The sequence below is a fragment of the Drosophila guanche genome, unplaced genomic scaffold (assembly GCF_900245975.1).
Source record: "Drosophila guanche unplaced genomic scaffold, DGUA_6, whole genome shotgun sequence".
Lineage (NCBI taxonomy): Eukaryota > Metazoa > Arthropoda > Insecta > Diptera > Drosophilidae > Drosophila > Drosophila guanche.
In genome coordinates this window covers 831465-854018 of record NW_022995753.1, presented here as the reverse complement: position 1 = coordinate 854018, position 22554 = coordinate 831465, and the positions used below count along the sequence as shown (strand labels likewise).

At 49.5% G+C, this 22554-nt stretch overlaps 1 protein-coding gene across 3 annotated transcripts in view; it reads left to right on the top strand.

Moving 5' to 3' along the window:
- The window catches only part of LOC117588383, a 30121-nt gene extending 9636 nt beyond the window's left edge, over positions 1-20485 (top strand). The window contains exons 3-5 of one of the 3 annotated variants that reach the window (XM_034279609.1): positions 11060-11164; positions 15669-19194; positions 19231-20485. In XM_034279609.1, coding sequence (XP_034135500.1) covers positions 15847-19194; positions 19231-20154 — 4272 coding nt within the window. In that variant the 5' untranslated portion in view covers positions 11060-11164; positions 15669-15846 and the 3' untranslated portion in view covers positions 20155-20485. Of the gene's footprint in view, positions 1-11059; positions 11165-15668 lie in introns of all 3 variants that reach the window. The other 2 variants (XM_034279607.1, XM_034279608.1) reach the window with 2 other exon arrangements.
- Positions 20486-22554: the final 2069 nt, after the last annotated feature.

Genomic DNA, 22554 nt, shown 5'->3' with positions numbered 1-22554 from the left:
TGTGCTAATAATCCGGCTATAATCTAGCAATTTTCATTGTATGTAAGGAACTTATGCACAACTTGGGAACTCTGATATTTGTTGATGGCTCTGCCGCTCTTACCATCTCTTTGAGCTCTCGTATATTTTTGTATAAATTAGGTACATAATATATATCGTCGAATGCTCTTGCTATGTCTATCTTTTACTAAAAACATTTCTATATAGCTGGGATTGCATCATTCTCTTGCACAAAACTGCATTCATTCGTGCATACGTATTTACATATTTACATACATAGATCGATGCACGTACATATCTCTGTCATTCTCTGGCAGTTCTCGTTCCTGTGCTCCAGTTTCGATCGTGTGTTTTCTTCTCTGTTGATTTTTGTTTTTTGGGGAGCTGCAGTTGCAGTTGAGTGCGAAAATGAATGATGGGGCTATTCATGTGACGGGCGGTGTGTGTGCTTTTCTTTTTTCTTCTGCTGCTCTGCTCAGCGGCGCTTTGTCTCTCTGTTCAGTTTGCTGTTTTGTGGCTGTTGTTGTTGTCTCTTTTTGTGGGGCTTTTCATCGCCGCGGTTGGAACGACTTGAAGTCGCCTGCAAAGTGGCTTCTTGGATACACTTGGGCTTGGGCCTGAGCACGGCAGAGATTAAATGTTTTTAATTTTGGCTAATTTGTGACATGCGCGACCTTAATGGCTTCTTTTCACATCGTAAACTCCCCGTTCTCTGTCCCCCTGCTCCGGCGTTTAATGGCCGTCTAACCAAACCAAAATAAAACCTAAACCAAAGCCCTCCCTCCTCTCCCATTTTCATTCTCCAAACTTCGCGCGTTGACAATTCTCTGGGAAAACATCTCGCTCGCTCGTTGGAAAATTAATTATGCATTTAAGGCTTGAGAAATGAATGCGTCTCTCTTTTTTTTTGTTTTGGGAAGCGCTGATGTAGTCGTCAGCCTCCCTCCCCTGCAACATTTTAATATGCTTTTATATTCAAATTATCACGCATGCCAAACAGTTTCCATGGGGCACCACTGGGGCTATTGTGGCAAAGAAAGCCCCAACCAGAGCAGAGTCCCCGACTCTCCCAGACAGAGTTGGAACTGGAGTTGGAGTCGGAGTCAAGCACTACCTTGGGGCACGGCACAGAGTGCGGAGACGACGCCAAAAGCCCAAGACCCAAGACCAAAGACCAAGACTCAGACTCAGACTCAGACTCGCTTTTAACGAGCCCCACTGATGATGGCCAGAGGCTGGCGGCTCCGGCATTCATGTTTATGTTTGGGTCAAAGATTTTCGATTGCCCACCGTCCAATGATGGCCACTGTCTGTCCCACTGTCCCACTGTCCCGTGTCTCGTGGTTAGTCCCCCGCTTTTTGAAGCAAGGTCTGCAATTAGTTCGCATTTGGGGACTGCTGCACTCGAGGAAATGGGTGAGAGACCAAGAAGCAGCAGCAGCAGCAGACCAGACCAGACCAGACCCGACCAAGATGGAGACGGACAGAGACACAGAGAGAGAGAGGGAGACGACGATCCCAATGTGTAGTTTATGATACGACAGCGATGTGAATATGTTTGACAAACCAATAAAGAAATAATTGGAATATTAAAGCTTCACAGGAATGGAGAATGGAGACAAGCCAATTTCCGACCTTTCCGATAATAAAGAACTGCGATTATATTAGTCCTGCCTACCATATACTGAATATTTATGCACACATTTATAAATATTCTCTCTTATGTACTCTCATGTACATAGGTGCATGTATGTACATATATATTTCACAGGCTAAAACATTCGACATGCGATCCCCAACTCATCCGATCTGCAACAGCCCACAAACTATTCTCTCCGCTCTATAAAAAAATCGAAATCAAACAAGTTTTATATTAAAGAACACACAAAAAGCAACAACAAATAGTTCCTATGATTATTAAATATTTGATGTTGTAGATTTAGTCCGAAGTTTCCCTTCCCTCTTTCACCGAGGGCAGCTCGCACGGATTGACTGACTGACTGAGTGAGTGAGTGAAACCCATGGCCCACTCAGGGCGTCGTACTCCCTGCACTCGAACGCGGAAGGGTTTGGGTTTAATGAGAACACACGGGTGACATCGGAAGACACAATTACAACAGACAATACGAGCACTTCGCTTGCCGCAGCATTTATTGATTTGGACAATTTGTAATGGCTTGCGATTTCCTGGCCTCCTTTCCTACAAGAGGAGAGCGCCGGGTAGGGCCAGCGCCAATAATTGAGCTCACGCTGGCAGCTGTGAGCTAATGACAAGTCGAGTCCAAGCAAAGCGGACCCAGCGGACAGAGTGGACCTCGCAGCTCGTACCAGGCACACGCATCAGCTGTGTCGACCAACTTTGGCCCGTGATCCTAACCCAAAGCCACAGCCGAACCCAAGTCCAATTCACTGTTGCCATTCTCCCTGTCGATTCCCTGTTGCCGTTGCCATTGCCATTGCCATTGCAGTTCCAGTTCCATTTCCACTTCGAGTCCCATCCCGTGGCGGGGCACTTTGCGCCATTATCTGCTGCAATTGCCACACCGCATGGGACGGGGCAACAGACACGCAAGTCGAGTCCAGCGAGCACAACTCCTGGACGAAAGAATCCACCATCGTGCTGATATGTTGATTAGTCAATATTCCCCATTGCCATTGCCATTTCCAAAGCACATTCCCAACCGAAGAAAACATTAACCAAACCAAATGACAAACGTATTTCCCTACCAAATTTGCTGGGATTAATAATACCTAAAGTCAGGCTAAGGAAAGTTTCCCCTCCTGCCAACAGTTGCCATTGCATGATCATCATTTTTGTGATAATTGAGGTCACCAATTGACGGGAAGATTGTGCCAGCTGTCAGTAGCCAAGTTGGCCAAGTCCTTGATGACAATTTCTGCAAGCGAAACCGAACGCTCTGCAGGCAGTCCGACAGTACCCCCCATAAGGTACAAGGGGCAGGTACCGGCATGCCAAGGCATTCACACTCACACTCATATTCGTATTCGTATTCGTATTAGATTCAATGAGCATCAGTCATCAAGTTTAACAACTGCTGGAGTATGGAGTAACCAGAAAGCGGCAAGCAGCAACAACCAGTAACCAGCAACCAGCAACCAGCAACCAGCAACCAGTTACTGCCGTAGAAGCGGCAACGCTAAAAAGAGGCAACAGGCAAGAGGCAGGAGGCTGGAGAAGCCTTTTTGCTTTTTGCGTTTTGCTTTTGGGGCTTTGCACGTTTTCGCACTGCCCTTTGGTTAATATTTACACCTCGCAGAGACGAATCCATCAAAATATGGCAACTCGTTATATGGCCAAAAGGATTGCGCGATGGGAGTGTTGGGAACTGTTGAAGGCAGCGGCAGGCAGCAGCAAAGGGGGTGGCACCCCAAGGTTCAGCAGAGATCGCTGTGGTGCGGCGCACTGGGAGGGGCTCCAGAGGGAGAGGCGGACACTTGTCATGTCGCACGACTAGGCCCTGGCTACGGGCAAAGCTCAGCTCTGGAGAGCACAGTACACAGTACAGAGCACACACAGCACACATCAAGACCAAGTTCAGTTTCTGTTTGAATTTATTTAATGGCATGACAAGGTCAAGACGCCACTACCATTTCCATGGACTACGCAGTCTCAGTCCCAGCAGCGTCAGGCATCATCAGACTTGGGCCACGACCACGACAAGAGGCAGCTATGCAGCTTCAGCTTCAGCTTTGTCTCTGACTGGCTGGCCGGCTACCTGCCCCGCGACTGTGGCCACGAACGATGGACGCGCAAGTTGGGCCGGGCCATAAGTCACAAAGCAATTACAGTGAATTGCTTTCTACAGGCCTGCGAGTCCAAGACCAAGTCCAGGGCAAGCCGAAATAAATGGTGAAGTAGGAGCAGCAGCAGGAGCCGATGGAGCCGATGGAGCAGCGGCAGCAATAGAGCAGAGCCCAGCGGCATGGACACAGCACCAAAGCGGATGCGGGACATGCAGCTGCAGCGGACGACCCAGGGGCGTCGTCGTCGATCCACCGTGCGGATATCCAGTGTGACCGATCACTGGTTAGAGCGTGAAAATGTTACAGATATTTTCCATAATCACCCAAAAGGAAAAACCGGAAAAACAGAACCAACAAATGCCACTAATTAGGCATATGTAATGGCCATCAATTATAATTATTATTAGTTGAAGAGAACTAAAATATAATCTAAGGAAAGCCCCACGAGTGCACTCCCAACTTTGTTTTGGTTTTATTTTGCAGTTGGCTAAAAAATAAAGCCAGATAAACTTTAGATTTATATGCCCTCCAATGCACCTCGGCTGACCACTGCCATTTCCTCATGCCCGTGCCCCAACCAAAGATTGAACCAGATCAATCAATTCCCGATGATGCGGCAGATGGGTAGAGAGTCCCCAGTTATGACCAACGACCCGACCCCCGCATGGCGACGCTCGTGCATCCGCAACAACCAGTCAGACCCACTATCCATCCGTCCGTCCGTCTGTCTGTCCGTCTGTCTGTCCAATGTTGAAGGTGGCAAGCGAAAAGGTATTTTCGTGAACCCCGAGTTTCATAACACTATAAAGATGAAATTGAAACCGATTACCGCACTCTTGAAAACAAAAAAGAACGAACAAAAAGAGGGAAGGAAAAAAAAAACGATCAAGTACCACGAATGCTCGCGGACACATTTTACTCATGTAATTTTATTGCGGCTGCGAATGATTGGCAATTCTGGCTAAAAGACAAAACGCAGGGGAAGGCAGGCAATGGCTGCTGTGCCTCAGACTCTGATTCTGCCTCTCAGCCTCTGCCATTGCCGCTGCCTCTGCCAGTGTTCCTGGCTCGGTTGGAGGGTTCCCGATGGATGGATGGATGGATGTATGGTATGGACGGGAAAACCAGTTACCGCCAATGTACAATGGCGATGCCATGGGAATGTGCGAATGGGAATGGGAATGGGAATGGGGGGGAGGATGTCCAGTGTCCAGTGTCCAGGTTCAGGTCGATTGTTGAATCTCCTCCAAAAAGAACACAAAAGAAAAGGTCTACGAGTATGCATGTAAGACAATGGCAGACGAAAATCGGCAGCTAAAGCTAAAGGCAAAGCCAAACAGTTAGACGAGACACCTGCCATAGTAGGAGACTCTTTTTAGGCTCCTTTTTTTCGTTTTGGTTTTGTTTGGTGTTTGGGGTTTGGGCCAAGACAAGACAAGCCAATCCAATCACTCAACGGCAACACACACAAACACATAGCGAGCGGCTCTCAAGGAGCAGCTAAAAAGTATGGCAATCTCGAGGCATCATAAAATGTGCGAACGAACGAAAAGCCCCCAGTCCGTCGCCATTTGCCGCATCCACCATCCATGTCCATGTCCGTGTCCGCGTCCACTTCCACGTCCACGTACAGTGTCGTAGATCAGCCAGAAAGGCAGAAAGAGAGAGAGAGAGAGAGTGAGGAGCAAAAGCCACTTATCTCGTCTCAGCCTCAATAAGCAAACGTGCCAGCGGGAAAGGGAATGGAAACGGACACAGGCACAGGCACAGGCACAGGAATGGCAGTGGGAACGGATAGAACCATCGTTTCGGATGGGCACCGGCATCTTGCTCTCATCTCACCTGGCAGGCAGCAGCCCATGAGAGAATAAAAAACAAAATAAATGTAATGCAGCATAAAAATAAATAAATAAAACCTTTCAGACGCAGCCGAAAATCATTCAGAGTAGAGTAGAAGTTGCAGCCACACTCGACACCACTCGCCACTCGCCACTCGCCACTCGTCGCGATCCTTTTACGTGGGGTTCCCTCTCCCCCCCAAAGAAAGACTTATAAATAATATAAAGATTAATAGAAGGAAAATTGATACATGGATTATGGATGTATTCATTGATGGTGAATATTTAAAGGTACAAAAGTGACGACAAGAGAGAAACTTGCGAATGAATATCTACCTTCATTTAATATCTGTGGGATTAGGTATTAATTCTTCATTCAATTTATATGGGGATATGACAATTCATTGATTTAATTCATCGTACTCGTGTACTCGACAACTATCTCTAATAATTTGGCATTAGAACTGATCAAATCGATTGTGCAGACGCATGCCCACTGCTTCCTCTCAATGATCTGATTCCCCCCCCCCCCATGGCAGATCACCAGCCAGGGACTGCCCGCTGCCGATTCGAATCGGTATCTATTTGGTGTTGTTTCTGGTGTCGGGGGCTGTGAGTCGGGGAACCCAGACGACAAAGTCGATCAGGCTGCCGCTGAATGGACGAGGATCCGACTTGGACCGGAGGGTGGAGGGGACTCCGGGGCAGGTGGGTCTTTGCACCGTATGTGGTCCACTCCCTGGCTCCTTGACGCTCCCCAAAAGGTGATTTGGTGTGGAGGAGGTGTGGAGTGCAGGCTGTGGGGTGTGGGGTGTGGAGGGTTATGTAGCTGAAGTGTGTATGTAGCAAGAGACTCGAGGCACTCTCCCAGCGATATTCCCATTGAGTCGCGCGCACTCGTTTTTCTTTTCGATTTGCGGCAGCACCCAACGCACTGAAATCGAATCGAAATAGGCCATGGCTCTGCCCCTGCCCCTCGTCGCTGTCCCTCTGTCCGCTGGTCCAGTTCAGTTCTTCTTGTTGGCAACTGCGGCGGCGGCATCGCTTTTAGCCATAAGATCACACACTCGGCGAATGGAGAAGTTGTTGGCGGTTGGCGGTTGGCGGTTGGCGGTGTTCGTGTTGCCCCCTTCTGGTGTGCAGGAGAGCAGGAGGAGGCCACGGTGATACATTTACGAGCGAATGTTACCCAATCTGACGATTACAGACACCCATAGCCATGGCCCTGTGCAATTTGTTGCCATCTTATTTTCCCATCCTATCGACGGGCACTGCAGGACTCTTCGTTTTGATACTGCCGCCATTCGGCGGAATGCCCATTGCGATGCCCATTTGCCGATAAAAAGAAACAAAAAGAATAGGTGCTCTCCTCTCCCGCAAGATCATTTGCATCCAGTCGATGCCAGCCAGCTGCTGAAGCCAATAACTAATCACTCATCGCCCGGATACTTCCGCTTTTGCCAGACCAAACATCGTTCATCTGGCAATGTAGAAAAGTGTATCCTGGTGTGCTGCAAATCAATAAACCTCTAGACTGTGCGGAGAGCTCTTCGATAAAAGAAGATCCTCGAAATAAATACACTCAATATGAAGCGAAATATCTGTAACAAATAAACCTACAAAGTTGAAGTTTTAATCCCCAGCTATGGGGTTCCACCTGCTTCTAACCCAAACAAAAAGCAAAAACCCAAGTTACATTTCGAATTGAGTGTGTAATAACCCGATGTCGGACGAAAGCGAGGGAAACGGCAACGAAATGCGAGAAATAACTTCAGCATAAGCATAATAAAGGACATGGGACCCTCAAGTATAAAATTCGCATAATTTAGGAGACCCAATAGCGATCCCCAGACCAAGATCTTCAGTGGCCAAAGCCAGAGCCACAGCCAGATAATCATTTAATGCCGTCCGAACAGAGGTAACGCCCCTGGATAAAAATAAGGAGAGAAAGAAAACAACAGCAGAAAAAACTGGTACCGACGAGAGCTAATAACATAACCCTCCAAGCCATAACCACACGACTACGAATACGAATACGAATACGAATACGAGTATATATCCAACTCATGGACTCCCCGACTACCACTCGAAATGCTCTTCTCTTGTGTGTGTTTTTATTTTTTGGGTTTCCCTTCTGCTGCTTCACCACCCATTTGTTTGCCTTACTCGCTGGCTGCCTTTCGGGATTGACAGGCTCTCTCGAGAGCCTTTCGCAAGTGTTTTCGGGCGACACAATAACTGCCAAACCTTCCACACACAGAGACACGCTCTCCGGTTGCCTTTTGGGCCGTGAACCAGCGAATTGGATTGGATTGGATTGGATTGGTATGGTTTGCTTTTCGGTTCGGTTTGCTTCGGTTTGGAGGAGGCAACCAACTATTTTTCCCCGTTAACATGTTCACTTCTCAAGTGCTTCCTTTGTGACTGACTGACTGACTGACTGACTGACTGACTGGCTGGATGGCTTGACTGGGGCCTGACTGAGCGCCTGTCTGCCTTGTATGAGGCTCTGGACGGTCGCTGGCTCGGCCGGCATATAAACACTGACACTGCCATGACGGGTGCCTTTCAAAGAAACGCAAACGCGAACCGCCGAATGCCAGTCCACAGTCCACAGTCCACAGTCCCCAATCGAAGTTCCAGGTCCCCAAAACCAAAACCAAACTCATACCCAGACCCAAGTCCCAGTCCCAGTCGGAGGGACTCAGTGTCAGTTGCACTGTCAGATGGCTCCGTAGAGAGTCACAGCCAAAGAGTAAGAGCAAAGATTATATAGTAGACGCTGCCAAGAATGAACCTAATTGTAGGGGTAGGACTCACTGTAACAATACCAAAATATTGAATAAATATTTATTTGGAATGGTATGGAAAGGCTAAAGATTGAAGCAAGATTCCACATGGTAAATTCTTCTGGGTTAATCGATTGGCTATAATTTGATGTAACTCCTACCTAAGTAAGATAAATATAATATAGATTTATTTATATGTGGAAGTATTTACATAAATGTATTTCTGTTCGCCTATATCCAGTGTCCACTGTGGAACGTCAAACACAACTTGAGAATGTTGTTCCATCGCCAGTTGACGACGCCAAACGTCGTCGTCGCTGTTAACCCTTGTGTGGTGCCGTGTGGTGCCGTGCCGTGCGCGCAAGGATTATGATTTATGCGGAATTGTCACGCCGCTGACAAAGTCAAGTCGTGTGTGGCTCTGGCTGTGGTGCCTCTTCAGTTCCACTTCCAGTTCCAGTTCCAGTTCCAGTTCCCCTGCCCAATGGATCAACTGCTAATGGCTTGCCGGGGGATCACTTGAGCGGCGACAGAGACAACAAGCGACAGACAGGCGAAAGAGAGAGCGAGAGAGGAGGCAATGACAACGACAGAGACAGAGACGGAGAGAGAATGAGCGACCAATGGACGGGATGGGTGACGGCCTCACCAAAGGGTTAATGCCGAATTTCAAAAGACTTTAATGAAAAGTTTAGTCGATTTGACGTCGCACTCGAAAAATCGCGCTCGACACAATCCTCCCCTCCCTCTACTACTATTGAAAACTGAACGGGGAACGACAGCAACAACAACAAACAAAAAGAAAGAAAGAAAAAAAAGTCAACCTGGTTCGAAGTCAAAGTCGAAGTCGAAGTCGACATCGCATAGCGCGTCCCCGTGGCACGACAACACGACATCATTTTGTACGTCACTCAAAAAGCGTTCGTAGGCTGTCAGGGAGACAGTTCAAAAATGAAATATATACACATATGTACATTGTACATTATAACAAATTCTAAAACGCAAAAAGAGCGGAGGTAAGACAGACAGACAGTCAGTCAGTCAGTCAGTCATTGATTGAACATACAGCTCGGACTTGCAAGCGAGGACTGGCACCCGCCTGGATTCCAGTGGGAAAGAGAGAGGCTGGTGGCAGCAGGAGGTGGCACTGGCACTGAAGTGCTGCTTGCCATTCCGTAACGATGACATGGGAGAGCCCGGGATACGGACGGGACCCCGCCCAAGTGTCATTGTCGTCGTACATTTTGATTTTATTATTGATTCAATTACAACGTCAAGGGGAAAATACTACTCGAACTTTTACAGAAAGACACCGCGCCTGGTGGAAAGGAAGGGCTTGGGGCTTGGGGCTTGGACTGAAGGAGCGTTGGGTGGTCAGGGATCAGGATGTGGAAAAAAGAAATAGTAGAAAAATGCACATAAAATATTCAGCTGCAAAGTGCAGTTGCTACGAAGGACGATTTCATTAATGAATCAATAAACCAGCCATCGATCGCACACGCTGCGAGGCATTCAACTAAAGCCTCTGGGGGAGATTTGCTGTTTGCCTGCCAGTTGACATGTGCCCCATGCCGCACCGTGCCCCATGTCGTAAATAATACACGGCCAGGCGATAATTCCGCTAATGAATTGCGCCAATGTTTGCGTAGTTAAAACTGTTGACTGTCCAAGTGCCATCAAAGTCAACAAAGTAGGCAAAATAACTGAAATACGTGTAAGAACCAGAGCCACGAACGACGAACCCAGGCATGCCCTACACTGCACCTGTGGGAGGCAGCGGGAGCGGTCAATCATTGGAGGGCCCAGAACAGAATATATTTTGTAAGAGATTTTGCAGAGAGAGAGTTGTCCAGAGACTGTTTGTTCAAGCTCTAGTCGGCAGGGTGTAGGGTACTTGCTTCTGATTCCCAATTTGTTTGCTCAAGCCCCGGGGGGGGGGGGCAACAAAAAACTGACAAAAATGCCTAAATGGTACCGCTAATAAGCCGTTTAAATTTGGTTTCTTCTCTTTTGTGGCCTTTTGTGTGCTGGTGTGTGCTAATGACAAAATTATTTGATTAGCTCATTTAATTGGTTTTCCTTTTACACTTTTGTGTCATGCGCTGCCGCTGCCGCTGCTGCCTGTCAAAGTTTTGGCTTCCGCTACGGAAGGGACTGCAAGGTCCATGGGTTCAGAGATACAAAAATTGCATGGCTGCAAAATATTTGTGTGACTATTCCTTGTTGATATTCCGTATTAATTGTAGCTGATCTTGTAGGCATCATTTTCACTACTTCAAATAATATTTGAGAGCTCATCTGTGGGTCGCCCAGACCCTCTGTCAGCTCTCCATCTCGCGACTTTTTGTTTGTTTGTGTGTGCCCAGGCACTTGGCACATTTGTCGTATCGTTTTAGAGACGACTCGGATTAAATGTTACGATCGTTTATTATATTTTGTCATTTGATTCGAATTAACACCATTTCGATGGGGTGTGCCGAGGGGCATGCCATTTTGCGGGGCAGTTTCAAACATCAAATCGATATTTAAGAGCACGGCCAGCGGAGATTCGATGCGATTCGGTGATGGATCTTACATGGATGTGTGAAACATTTCGTTGTTCGCTGTGGTTGATGTTTGACATTTCGTGGAGATCATCGACTAACCATTTGCTCTCTACTCTTGCAGATCCCACAGCACTGTCCAGGCACTTGGGAAGTAAAAGTCGGATCACGGTTACACGGCGGCAACGGTTCTCTCTCTCTCTCTCTCTCTCTCTCTCTCGCTTGAGATGTAAGTAGTAGCCATAGTATAATATCCACAGCCTAGCTGGTATTCACTTCCTCATTCTCTCTGTTTCGCTGCTTCGTTCGGGGTCAGTCATAAGCCATTTTGACAGTGTCCCAAACAAACTAATTTTTATATCTCTATGGAGAGACCAAGAGCCGAGATGGCCCCAGATTCGCTTCAGATACGCCACAACACAATAGAGTCACAAAGCTATTAAAAACTGATATAAATCTCATTAAATGCGATGAACAAAGCCGCCGCCGCCGTCGCTGCTTCCCGGCTTCTTGCCTCTTGCCTCTTGCCTTCAATCAATCGTTTGTTTCGCTCCCGGCAACGAACAAGAATGGCTCCTCTTGTGCTGCCCTGGTCTCGTCTCGTCTCCGTAATGGAGAATGGATTTCAGACCTGAAGATCGCTTTGGTTTACATTTGGTTTGGTTTCCACTCCACTCCACTCCACTCCAAAATGCCATGGCCAGGCCCAGAGATCAGAGCTTGAGTGCTCCTCTAACTCCGCCAAAGCTCGGACGCAAACTTTGGTCAACACTTTGGTGACGCCCCAGAAATATACAAAAATAAAACTGCACTGTAACAAAAAATAAAGTTTACAAAAGAGTGCCAGCAGCTGCAAATGGCAAATCCTTTCGTATTTCATCTCAACAGACCAATTGGTGAATTCAAAATCGCAAAAAATCTGTAGTTTCTTTAGCCTTCTTTGCGGCCTTGTATCCGACAACTCATTAAGCAAAGTTAATTTCGTGAAAGTGTGCCCTAAGATGCGCTGTCCAGATATCCCATAGATATCCCAGTAGCCCCAACATCACACTTGGCTCCTAAACAGCTCGCCGCCGCGCTCCTCCTGCCAGATCATATTGATGCGGCTGTCCGCGTCGTGTGCGCTTGAGGGCCTAACCCAACCATTCCACTTATTACACAGTCTAAGTCCCGGATTACGGGTAGCCAGCCGCTAAGACAGGGCCATCGGCAGCATTGGCAGCCGCTTACACAGCGGCGGAGCTCCTGCTGTGCAGTCAGACCCAAAACATCACATCTGATCGGCTGAGACAGTGCCCAGTGCCCAGTGCCCAGTGCCCAGAGAGTAGCGCCACTGTACCGTACCCCCCCAGAGAACCCAGACCAGGCATGGATCCAAAATCCATGTTCGTGCCGTGTCCTTTTCCATTGAGCCTCATCTCTTGGCGCTCTTGGCTTGGTGTGCTGTGCTCTGTGGTGTGGTGCAACCAGCGGCTTCCGTCACCGATCCCATAAGCCATTTGCATAAAAAGAAAAGAAACAACAAAAAACCAGAAAAAAAAAGAAGTGATTTTTGTTGTTGAAATCACTTTGTTAAGCTTTGTTGTTCGGCAGCAGTCGGGGGCGATCAGAGGCGTTCATAATCAGAACTGAAGTGATGCCGTGACCACGGGCGCTGTCGACTCTCGGCATAGCCGGGGACATTGGGCCATCGAGGCATCGGGCATTAACATCAGTTCTGGCTCTGTGGCTGCTGGAGCCGGGGAGCATGGCTTTGACGGCGATCGGTGCTGAGCGTTTGGCTGCCTGCCCAACATATCTCATATGCAGCAAGCCGTGTTGACACTTTTTATGTGTTTCATAAATTAAGTTTTACAAAATAGAGCCGCAGCCGTGGCTGGGACTGGGACTGGGACTGGGACTGGGGCCCCCTCCGTCGTGACGGGTTTGTGTGTTGAAGATCTGTGGGACAATCCGCATTGGATTGGATTGGTATCGTATCGGAACGGAACGGAACGGATCGCATCGCCTTTTGCCGCGTTTAATGGTTGACATTTGAAATTTTCTGTTGGTCGACTTTAACACGCATTTATGGCTTCTGCTTTATGGCCTTCGGAATGCGTTAAAAAAATGTTCCTTATGACTGCTTCGACTGCTGCTGCTGCTGATTCCATGCGATAAAGCCCAATAATAAAGATGATTGGTGTCTGGAATGCCATTTTTCTCTTTTCTTTGTTTCTTTAGTATACACACACACACACACACACGTCTCGCAGCTTAGCGGCAATTTTGTTGTGAAGACGAAAATGAGTTTCATGTGAAATTCAAAATTGAAAGGAGTCCAGACTGCCACGCAGCCCCACCAAGAGATGGATTTGATGGATATGGCAGTGTGGATAAGCCTCGAAAATTGCCCATCAGAATCAATATCAAGTATAGCCAATGCTCCGTAGGGACCTATCACAGTCTGAAAAGTCAGATATAGCGATCTTTCAGCTCAAATGAATCTCGGCCTAATCTTAGCCGATTTTATATTGGAAAGCCCCGCGCAGGTTATTGCTTTTCGTGTTCAAAAGTTGTTTGAAAAACTTAAGACAGAACAATTAGATGAAGCTAAATAAATGTGCAAGGATTTTTGTGGTCTCAAAATGATCTTAAACCACATCATAAAACATCGATCGAGCCGCAATTGTAATTGCATTCGAATTCGTTTGATTTGGTTCTTCTGGATATCCGAAATGAAAACTGTGTGGCACCTGTTGGAAATGCTAGGTAGGGTCTCAATGTCCGCCTGAACTTAATACGTATGTAAATACAGACATGCGCCAAATGATAGACCTAAATAACTGTCACTTTGATGCAATAACAGATCAGATTGATGCAATTGTCGTCTGGCTTTATGCCCTGCCATATACTTACAAGACCTACAGAGGAAGCCCCTCTTGGGGCTTGGGGCTTTGGAACAGGTTTGGTCAGAACTCGAGTTCGGAGCGAGCCAAAACAGAACAGAAACAGAACAGAGCAGAGAACAGAGAGGGCAACCGAAAGCAATTAAAAGCGGCCGAGACTGTCGCACAGAGTCTGCTCATCTCTGGTTGCCACAGATTCTGTAGAGAACTGAAACGTAATCGAAATAAATGTCAGCAGCAGCAGCAGCAGCAACACAAAGACACCACACCGAACAGGTGGCAATTAAAATACAATTTGTGTACCATTTAAATGACTCTTGGCTGGATGACATATGCCAATGCAGAGACAGACAGCCAGCCAGTCAGCCAGACAGCCAGTCAGCCAGCAAAAATAATAATAGAGTAATGAAAACTGCCATATGGGGAAAACCGATAATACTCGGCACAAAAATCTGTCAGCTTAGCCAACAACAAATGATTGTGGGATTTATATACATAGGATTGTCATTGGTCTTTCGGGGTCAGTAATATTTCATATTTATAAAATGATTTTTCCCACAGGAATGGCAGCAAAATCCTTGGCGCACCCTTGGGAATATTGTTGAAATGTTGTGTATTATTTTGTGGGCACACAAAAGCCTAATCTAAGCCTAAGAGATGTGATATATCTAGCTATTAACTATTATTTTGTCCATTTTGAGGTATTTTTCCAAGCTTCAAAGAACTTCGAATGATTTCTGAGGCATGGAATTAGCTGTAGTTGCTTTGGGAGCATCGTTAATTAATGAATTCATTGCCAAACAGCAGTCATCATCATCATCATCATCATCATTTAGCAATTCGTCAAGAGATCTTGCCGCAGAGATCGCAATCTCTGTCTCTGTGTCTGTCTCGATCTTGATCGCTTTTAAAGATCACGATCAGAGCCAGTTTTGGCCAATGGCTTAGCTAGGGGTCTAGGGGTCGGGTCGACTAGACATCGAGATCTTGACTCTTGTGCGGTGCCCAAGAATGTGACATGGCAACTTGAAGTGGCCCCAGTCATGGACAGCACGAAGAGCGTCTTCTGCTCTGCCACTCGGACATTGTCATGTCACGCCGGGCTCTCCACTCCACTCCCTCTCCACTCTCCACTCTCCACTCTTCACGCGTCCACTCTCCAACACTGGCCCAGTGCGATCTCTCTGTCTTCTCTGTGTGTTTGTGTGTGCCTCCAAGTGTCTGTCCTCGCATTCGCCGGCTCTCCAGAGAGCTCCGTGAAGTGTCCACTCAGAATTTGTCACATCATTATTCTTATTTTTCTTTTCAATAATCATATGTACACACCCGTGAGGAGAGGAGAGAGAGAGCACCCTGGTTGCCCGAGATGTGGTGGTGATGTGTGCCTGGGAGGTCTAGCGGCCACTTCGTTAGGCTTCGTTTTCGGTGGAAACTCCTTGAGCACTTTTTGGTGCTTATAGTGGGACAATGTTTCAGATGAAGAGCAGATATGGCCCAAGGGCCACTGAGGGGGCAGGTCCAAGAAAACAACAAAAAACTCATTGCCACACAGCTCGTAGATATCCAAGGGCGTAGTGTGTGTAGATTTTATTAGTTATAACCCTAGTTGGGTGTTTCAGTTGTTTTCCTTTCAAGAATATTGCCAATTGGCGAATACTATTTGGTATTTTCTTTTGTTTTGTTTTGGTATTTCTTTGTTAAAGTCATTCGTTTTTTAGCACATTTTAAAAATATATTCAGTATATGTGGTATATATTTGGGCATATTTAGTACTTTTGTTGTTGCTTTGATCTCTGCAGCCATTTGCTATAACGAAATCTCTTCCCTTTTTAAATATTTTTGCAGCAATTGCATGGAATTGGAAGATTAAGGAGGAGCAAAAGAGGAGAGAGGAGGATCACACCACAACGAATGTATACACACACACACACAGAAACACAGAGCTATACGTCAACATCCTATATCTAGTCTACGATATTGTCAAACAAAATATAACGTTTAACTGTAGTTTGTAAGCCGCTTGATGAATATTGGTCAGGAGAAGCAACCGCACTTGCATCCGCATCCGCAGCAGCAACAACAGCAGCAGCAGCATTCACATCCGCAGGCTAAACAACTACAACATCTACAGGCCAACAACAATCGCCTGCAGGACTTAGCGAGTCCACCGCCGCCTGGTTCGGCCAGTGCCAGTCCATCGTCGGGGGCCATCCCCATCGACTATCCGTATCTGCTCGGCTATCGCCTGCCGCTGAACCACGGCCATGAGAGACATCCCACGCACCACCTGCAGCACCACCACCACCACCAACAACAGCAGCAGCAGCAGCAGCAGCAGCAGCAACATCATCATCACCATCACCTCCACCAGCATCCATCGATTGGCAACCTTAGGCGCTCCAGCTCCAGCTCCCCAGTGCCCGTGCCCGTGCCCGTTCCGATGGTGATGACACCCAGTCGCCGCAGTTCGCCGCCACTGCCGCTACCACTGACATTGCCGCTGCGCCATCCCCTGAACCTCAATCACAGCCACAACCACAACCACAACCACAATCACAATCACAATTCCCATACCAATGCGAATGTGGGGAGCAGTCATCAGTCTATGAGCGCCCACTTCTCGTCGCTGGCCCACGCCCAGCTGCATCTGCAGAGCCAGCTGCACCAGAAGCTCTCGGCGGCCAGCTACTTCCGCAATTCCTCGCCCTCGCCCTCAACGGACAACAACAACACCACCAATACCAACAGCAGCAGCAGCAGCAGCAGTCGGAATCACGCTGCCTGCTCCACGGCCCCAGCCTCGACGGCCGTGTCCCCGCCCGCCACGAGCATGAGCACCGCCCAAATGAATCCGCTGAGCGATCTGCAGAATATGCAGCCCTTCGACTTCCGAAAGATCAGCTCCGCCAGCCTGGGGGCCTTCTCCACACCACTGCCGCCCAGCCCCACCGAGTTTGTGCACCACCATCAGCAGCATTTGCAGCAGCAGGCGGTGCAGCAGGCCGCCGTTTTGGCCCAGGCACGCCGTCGGATCAGCGAGGCCAGCACTCCGGGGGAGAAGAGTGCCGCCGTGGCGGCTGCTGCTGCAGCAGCGGCTGCGGCAGCCGCCCAAAGCAATCAGTTTTTCAGCGCCATGGCCATGGCGGGGCACCCGTTGCCGTATCACCTGCCGCCGCCTCCACCACCGCCGCCCCCACCGCAGCAGTCGTCGCAGTCCTCGTCGTCCACGCAATCGCAGGGCAATCAGACGTCGGGCGATCGCTCCGAGATGGGTCATGGCCACGGACACAGTCACAGTCACGGACATGGCCACGGACACGGACACAGTCACAGTCACGGCAATCATTCGCCCAGTCACAATCACAATCACAGTCACCAGTATCAGCATCCGCATCAACATCCCCAGCAGCATCAGCACCCACATCCGCATCCGCATCAGCAGCATTCGCATTCGCATTCGCACCACCAAAAATCATCCACTGGAGGGGGAGGAGACGAGTCCTCGGGCAAGTCATCGCGTCACTTGGATAAGGGAAGCAACAGCTGCTCCTCCTCCACAGCGTCAGGATCGGGCTCTGGCTCAGGCTCGGGCTCGGGCGGCTCCGGTGGCTCCGGTGGCTCCGGTGGCTCGGGCTCCCAGCGCATGACCCGCCTGGCTCTGTCCTCCAACCTACGCTCTGGCCGCAAGACGCACTCGCCCGGCGGTGCCGGTGGCGGTGGCGGCGGTGGTGGCGGGGGAGGGGGCGGCAGCAAGCGCCAGTGGGGCTCAATGCCCGCGAATTTGGGGACGCAGTTCATCAATCCGGTGACCGGCAAGAAGCGGGTGCAGTGCAACGTCTGCCTGAAGACCTTCTGCGACAAGGGCGCCCTGAAGATTCACTTCTCGGCGGTGCATCTGCGGGAGATGCACAAGTGCACCGTCGACGGCTGCAGCATGATGTTCAGTTCGCGCAGGTCCCGCAATCGGCACAGCGCCAATCCCAATCCGAAGCTCCATTCGCCGCATCTGCGACGAAAGATCTCGCCGCACGATGGACGCTCCGCCCAGCCGCATCCGCTGCTGCTGCAGGCGCCCAACGGCATTATGGCCGGGCTGGCGCCCTTCGGCAGCTTCCCCCTGCTGACACCGCCCCCCGATCTGCGCCACCATCCGGCAATGGGCGGGGGCTCGGCGTTGGACCTGAAGCACGGGCAGGAGTATCTGCAGCGGTCGTACATGGAGAACGGGGGCATGCTCGTGGGCGGACGCTTCGATGGGCAGGGGCCCAGGCGCAAGGCGCTGGAGGTGGAGGCCGACGAGGACGAGGATGATGACGAGATACTCGAGGTGGGCATCCACATGCCCGACGACGATGACGACGACGACGATGGGGACGCAGATGGCGATGGCGATGGCGAGGACGATGACGATGATCCCGATGGCGATGGCATTGTGGTGGTGGGCGACGAGCTGGACAGCATACCGGACCGGGCCGGCCATGGCCACGATCGGGACTTTATGCTGGACCAGGAGCAGGACCAGGACGATGCGAGCGTCTCCAGCCACAGTCACAGCCACAGCCACAGTCAAACCAAAGAGCAGCCCAGCCCGGGCAAAGCGACGGCAGACGGTCTGGAGGCCATGGACGAGCAGCATGATGACTCGCCCAGCCATGGCCATGGCCAGATCTCGGCCAGCAAGCGAAAGCGCAAGAGCCAGAATCCAGTGCGCTGCACGGTGCAGTCGGACGAGAATTCCTGTGAGAACTCCCTCGACTATGACGTGGCCGCCGATCTCTCCATCAAGAAGATTCGACTGGGTGCTGCAGCGCAGGGCGCAGAGGTGGCAGGAGCAGCGGGAGCGGGCGCCACAGCAGCAGCGGGTGGGGGGGAGGAGCATGCTTCATCAGCCAAAGAAACGGAAATGGGACTCAGCAGCTCCAGCTCGAGCAGCGAGTCCACCAAGGCCATTCCCTCGCCACCGCTCACGCCCTACACAACGCCAGGGGATGGCAGGCCGCCGGTCAGCATCAAGACGGAGCTGCCGGACGAAACGGAGGCGGAAAAGGATGCGGCCTGCACCACGCTGGACCTCTCGCGGGCTTCGGCGGGCACTGGAACTGGCCCAGGGATTGGGATCATCAAGCAGGAGCCCCTGGAGGAGCTGGCCCTCGGCTATGATAACGATGAGAATCGCTATTTGCGCATCAAGCAGGAGCTACTCGGCACCGACGAGATGCAGGACTGCACCGGCAGGATCCACAACAATAACAACAACAACAACACACCACCTGGTGGGGATTTGCTCAAGACGCTGGCCAATGGCGAGGAGGAGGAAGAGGAGCAGACAGAACGCGAGACGGAACCAGAGCCAGAACCCGAACCGGAACCCCAACCAGGGCCCGAACCAGAGCCCGAACCAGAGCCTGAGCCCGAGGTGCCCATTGACAAGGAGAATCCACTGAAGTGCACCGCGTGTGGGGAGATCTTTCAGAATCACTTCCACCTGAAGACACACTACCAGAGCGTTCACCTGAAGCTCCACCACAAGTGCAACATCGATGGCTGCAATGCGGCATTCCCCTCGAAGCGCAGCCGCGACCGTCACAGCTCCAACCTCAATCTGCACCGGAAGCTGCTCTCGACAAGCGATGATCACGGCCACCTGCCCGGCACCTGCACCAGCAGCGCTGGCGGCAACGATCCCCTGCTGGATCTCATGGGCCTCAATGTGAATCTCAACAACAACAAGGGCGGCTTCGGCGGCTGCCCGCCCGTGGGCGTGGTGCCCGGCAACATCCAGGCGGAGATCCTGGCCCGCATCTGCGCGGGTGCCCATGCCCATGGGCTGAGTGTGCCCCTCTGCATTGAGGCACTGCAGCATCGCTTCGCGGTGAGTCATGGCCACGGCCATGGGCAGTCGCCGACGACATTCGGGGATGGCGGTGGCAATGCCAATGCCTTCATGGGTAGCGGCGATCCGCGGCTGCTGCTCAATCATGGCGGTAATCCGCTGCTGTTCGCCGGCTTGCCGCGCCTGCCACGCTTCCCCCAGCTGGCGCCGCACATGCTGGCCGCCGGTGCTGCTGCTGCCGGTGGACTGGGGCCATTCTGCAGACGCACCTCCTCCGACTCGAATTCGCAGCACTCGATCACGCCGCCCGTGTCGAAGAGCTCGCCACTGTCCCACTCCCAGTCCCAGTCCCAGTCCCAGTATTTGCGGCCACGATCCCGTTCGGTAACGCCGGACTATGACATGCAACAGCAGCAGCAGCAGCAGCCTGCGGCGGCATCAACTGCCGCGGAGGAGCAGGAGGCGGGCCCAAGGCAGAGTCCCGATCGCATATCATGACCATGTACCTCGTACTATGCCAAGGCATTGGCATTTTATCACTAAAAATCGAACGATCAACGAGCAGTCGCCGCCCGCCGCCCGCCGCCTTGGCCGTGGCCGGTCCCATGTCATGCACACACACACACACACACACACCACAGAATATATGTATATGTATATGTATTCATTCATGCAATATCAGGCTAAAACGTAGGACTACAGCATTGCTCATAATTCACAACGATAAATAGAGGATATAAAGAAGGATGAACTGGATGGGGGATGCCGCCCGCTCATCATAATAACAAAAAAATATAACATTTTACTAGGCTAATGGCTAATATAAAATATTAGATGGATCAACTAGCATTTTTTTTTTCTATATATATAAACAGATATGAGTATACACACACACACACACACACACACACACGTATAGTGCGAGTCCCTTTTTTTTTTAAACTTGTATTTATAAAATGAAAAAAAAAAAGAAAAGATAAAGAAAAAGAAAAACTGTTTGTTGTTTTTTGCGTCGATCGAGAATTGTAGAGAATTGATAAATGAATGGGTGGGAGGATTGGGTGTGGATTGCAAATAAATTAAATACTTATAATAACACAAGTAATAAATAAAGAAATAATTAACGATATATATTGTTAGTGATACTCGATTATGTAAGTACCGTTTAGCCACTAAGCCCAGCGCCTAATAATATGTGTATGTAATTTTTTTTTTTTTTTTTTTTTTTTTTTTTTTTGGCTATCGTAACTGAGAATCCCTAAGTGTATTTGTATATGATAGTGACGATGATGAGATGAGTCAATGACGAAACGCTTGCTAGGAAGAAAAGAAAGAGAGAAAAAACAAAACAAAAAACTACTGATCAACGATCTTTGATCATCTACTGATACTATCTGGATGTGCATCGCAAACCCATACCGAAGTTGTGTTGTTTTCTTTTTATTACACAAAAACCAATCCTAAAGTAACTATATAGTGAGTTAGTTAGTTCTGAAACAGTAACCAGGCAAATACCTTCAACTCATACTTAAGCCTATATATGTTTGCAATAAAATATCAATGAAAAATCATAAATCAAAATGTACTTCTCGCTTGTCGTTCTTGTGGGGGTGCTCTGTGGTATTACCTACTGGAAAACGTAATGAACCTGGTTAAGTTGTGGTTCCTCCGTTGTGACCGCTTCTTGTTCGATCTCTCGTATGCTGCGCACAAAGTGTGTGTTTGCTGCATCGCTTTGCTTTGTGGATTTCAGCACAAAGCTGAGGCAATACTTGATGTTCGATTTAATGGACTTATTTTATAGTCAATGTTGCTGCTGCCGTCATAATTATAGTGGTTGCCGAATACAGCTCGTGAATGGCAGCGAGTAAATCCTCAAATAAAATAAAACAATGCAAAATCGTTTCACAATTCAAACTCTTTTTGCTGTGTGTCTCTGGTGTTCCAAAAAAGGGTTTGACTCTTGGCTAATTGTAAAGAATAGTTTGGAGCTCCATTCATATGTGGGGAGGGAGAAGCAATTGCAAATTGCAAAACTGATAATAATTGGGATTGCAGATAGTGGATACTCGTAGCTTAAAATGCAAAATGGAAGTTGGCAAATGGCAAATGGCTCGCCTCGAAAAGGGTTGATTCTAGCGAGCCATTTAATTTTAGATCGATTAAGGGAGCTCGTAAATTTAGCTGCCTTTGGGCCCTGTCCTGGGACTGGGACTGGGACTGGGACTGCCACTGGCACTGGCACTGCGAGGGCGTCAGTGTCCAAATAAATAAATGCAGCGTCGTCCTCGTCGTATGGGCCCTGCAAGTACTCCTATCGTACGTATCTGCACATGCTGGCTGGCTGGCTGGCTGGCAGGCAGGAAGGAAGGCAAGTGAGTGTCTGTAGGGTGTATCTCATGGATAAATGGTTGCTGTGTGTGTGGTTGTCCATGTCACCCCTGGGCCTGGGGCTGACACACACCGACGCCATTCACCATTCACCATTGCAATGGCAATGGCCCTCCCCTAGGACGAACGGGGGCAGGAGCCCAAGTCCGGGCGGGAGCAGTGGCAGACCACACGTACAGAAAATAACAGAGCCAGAGCCTCGGTTTGGTGCAATTTATTTAAAGTAACATTTTAGTGTTTCCTTCCGCTGAAATTCGTTCTCTTCCTTCCTGTTGGCAGGACGCTCGCACTCGCGCTCATACTGTCTGTGCCACTGACTCTCTCTCTCTCTCTCTCTCTCTCATCCTGCCCTGTCCTGTCCTGTCCTGTCCTGTCCTATCCTAACGTATCGTTTCGTTTTGTATCGAGGCCCCAGCTCGAAACTGAACCCGAGACGAGACCGAGGTGGAAAAACAACAGATTGTGGGTAAATAAAATTGCCACAATGTTATCGTTAAGCCTGCAACG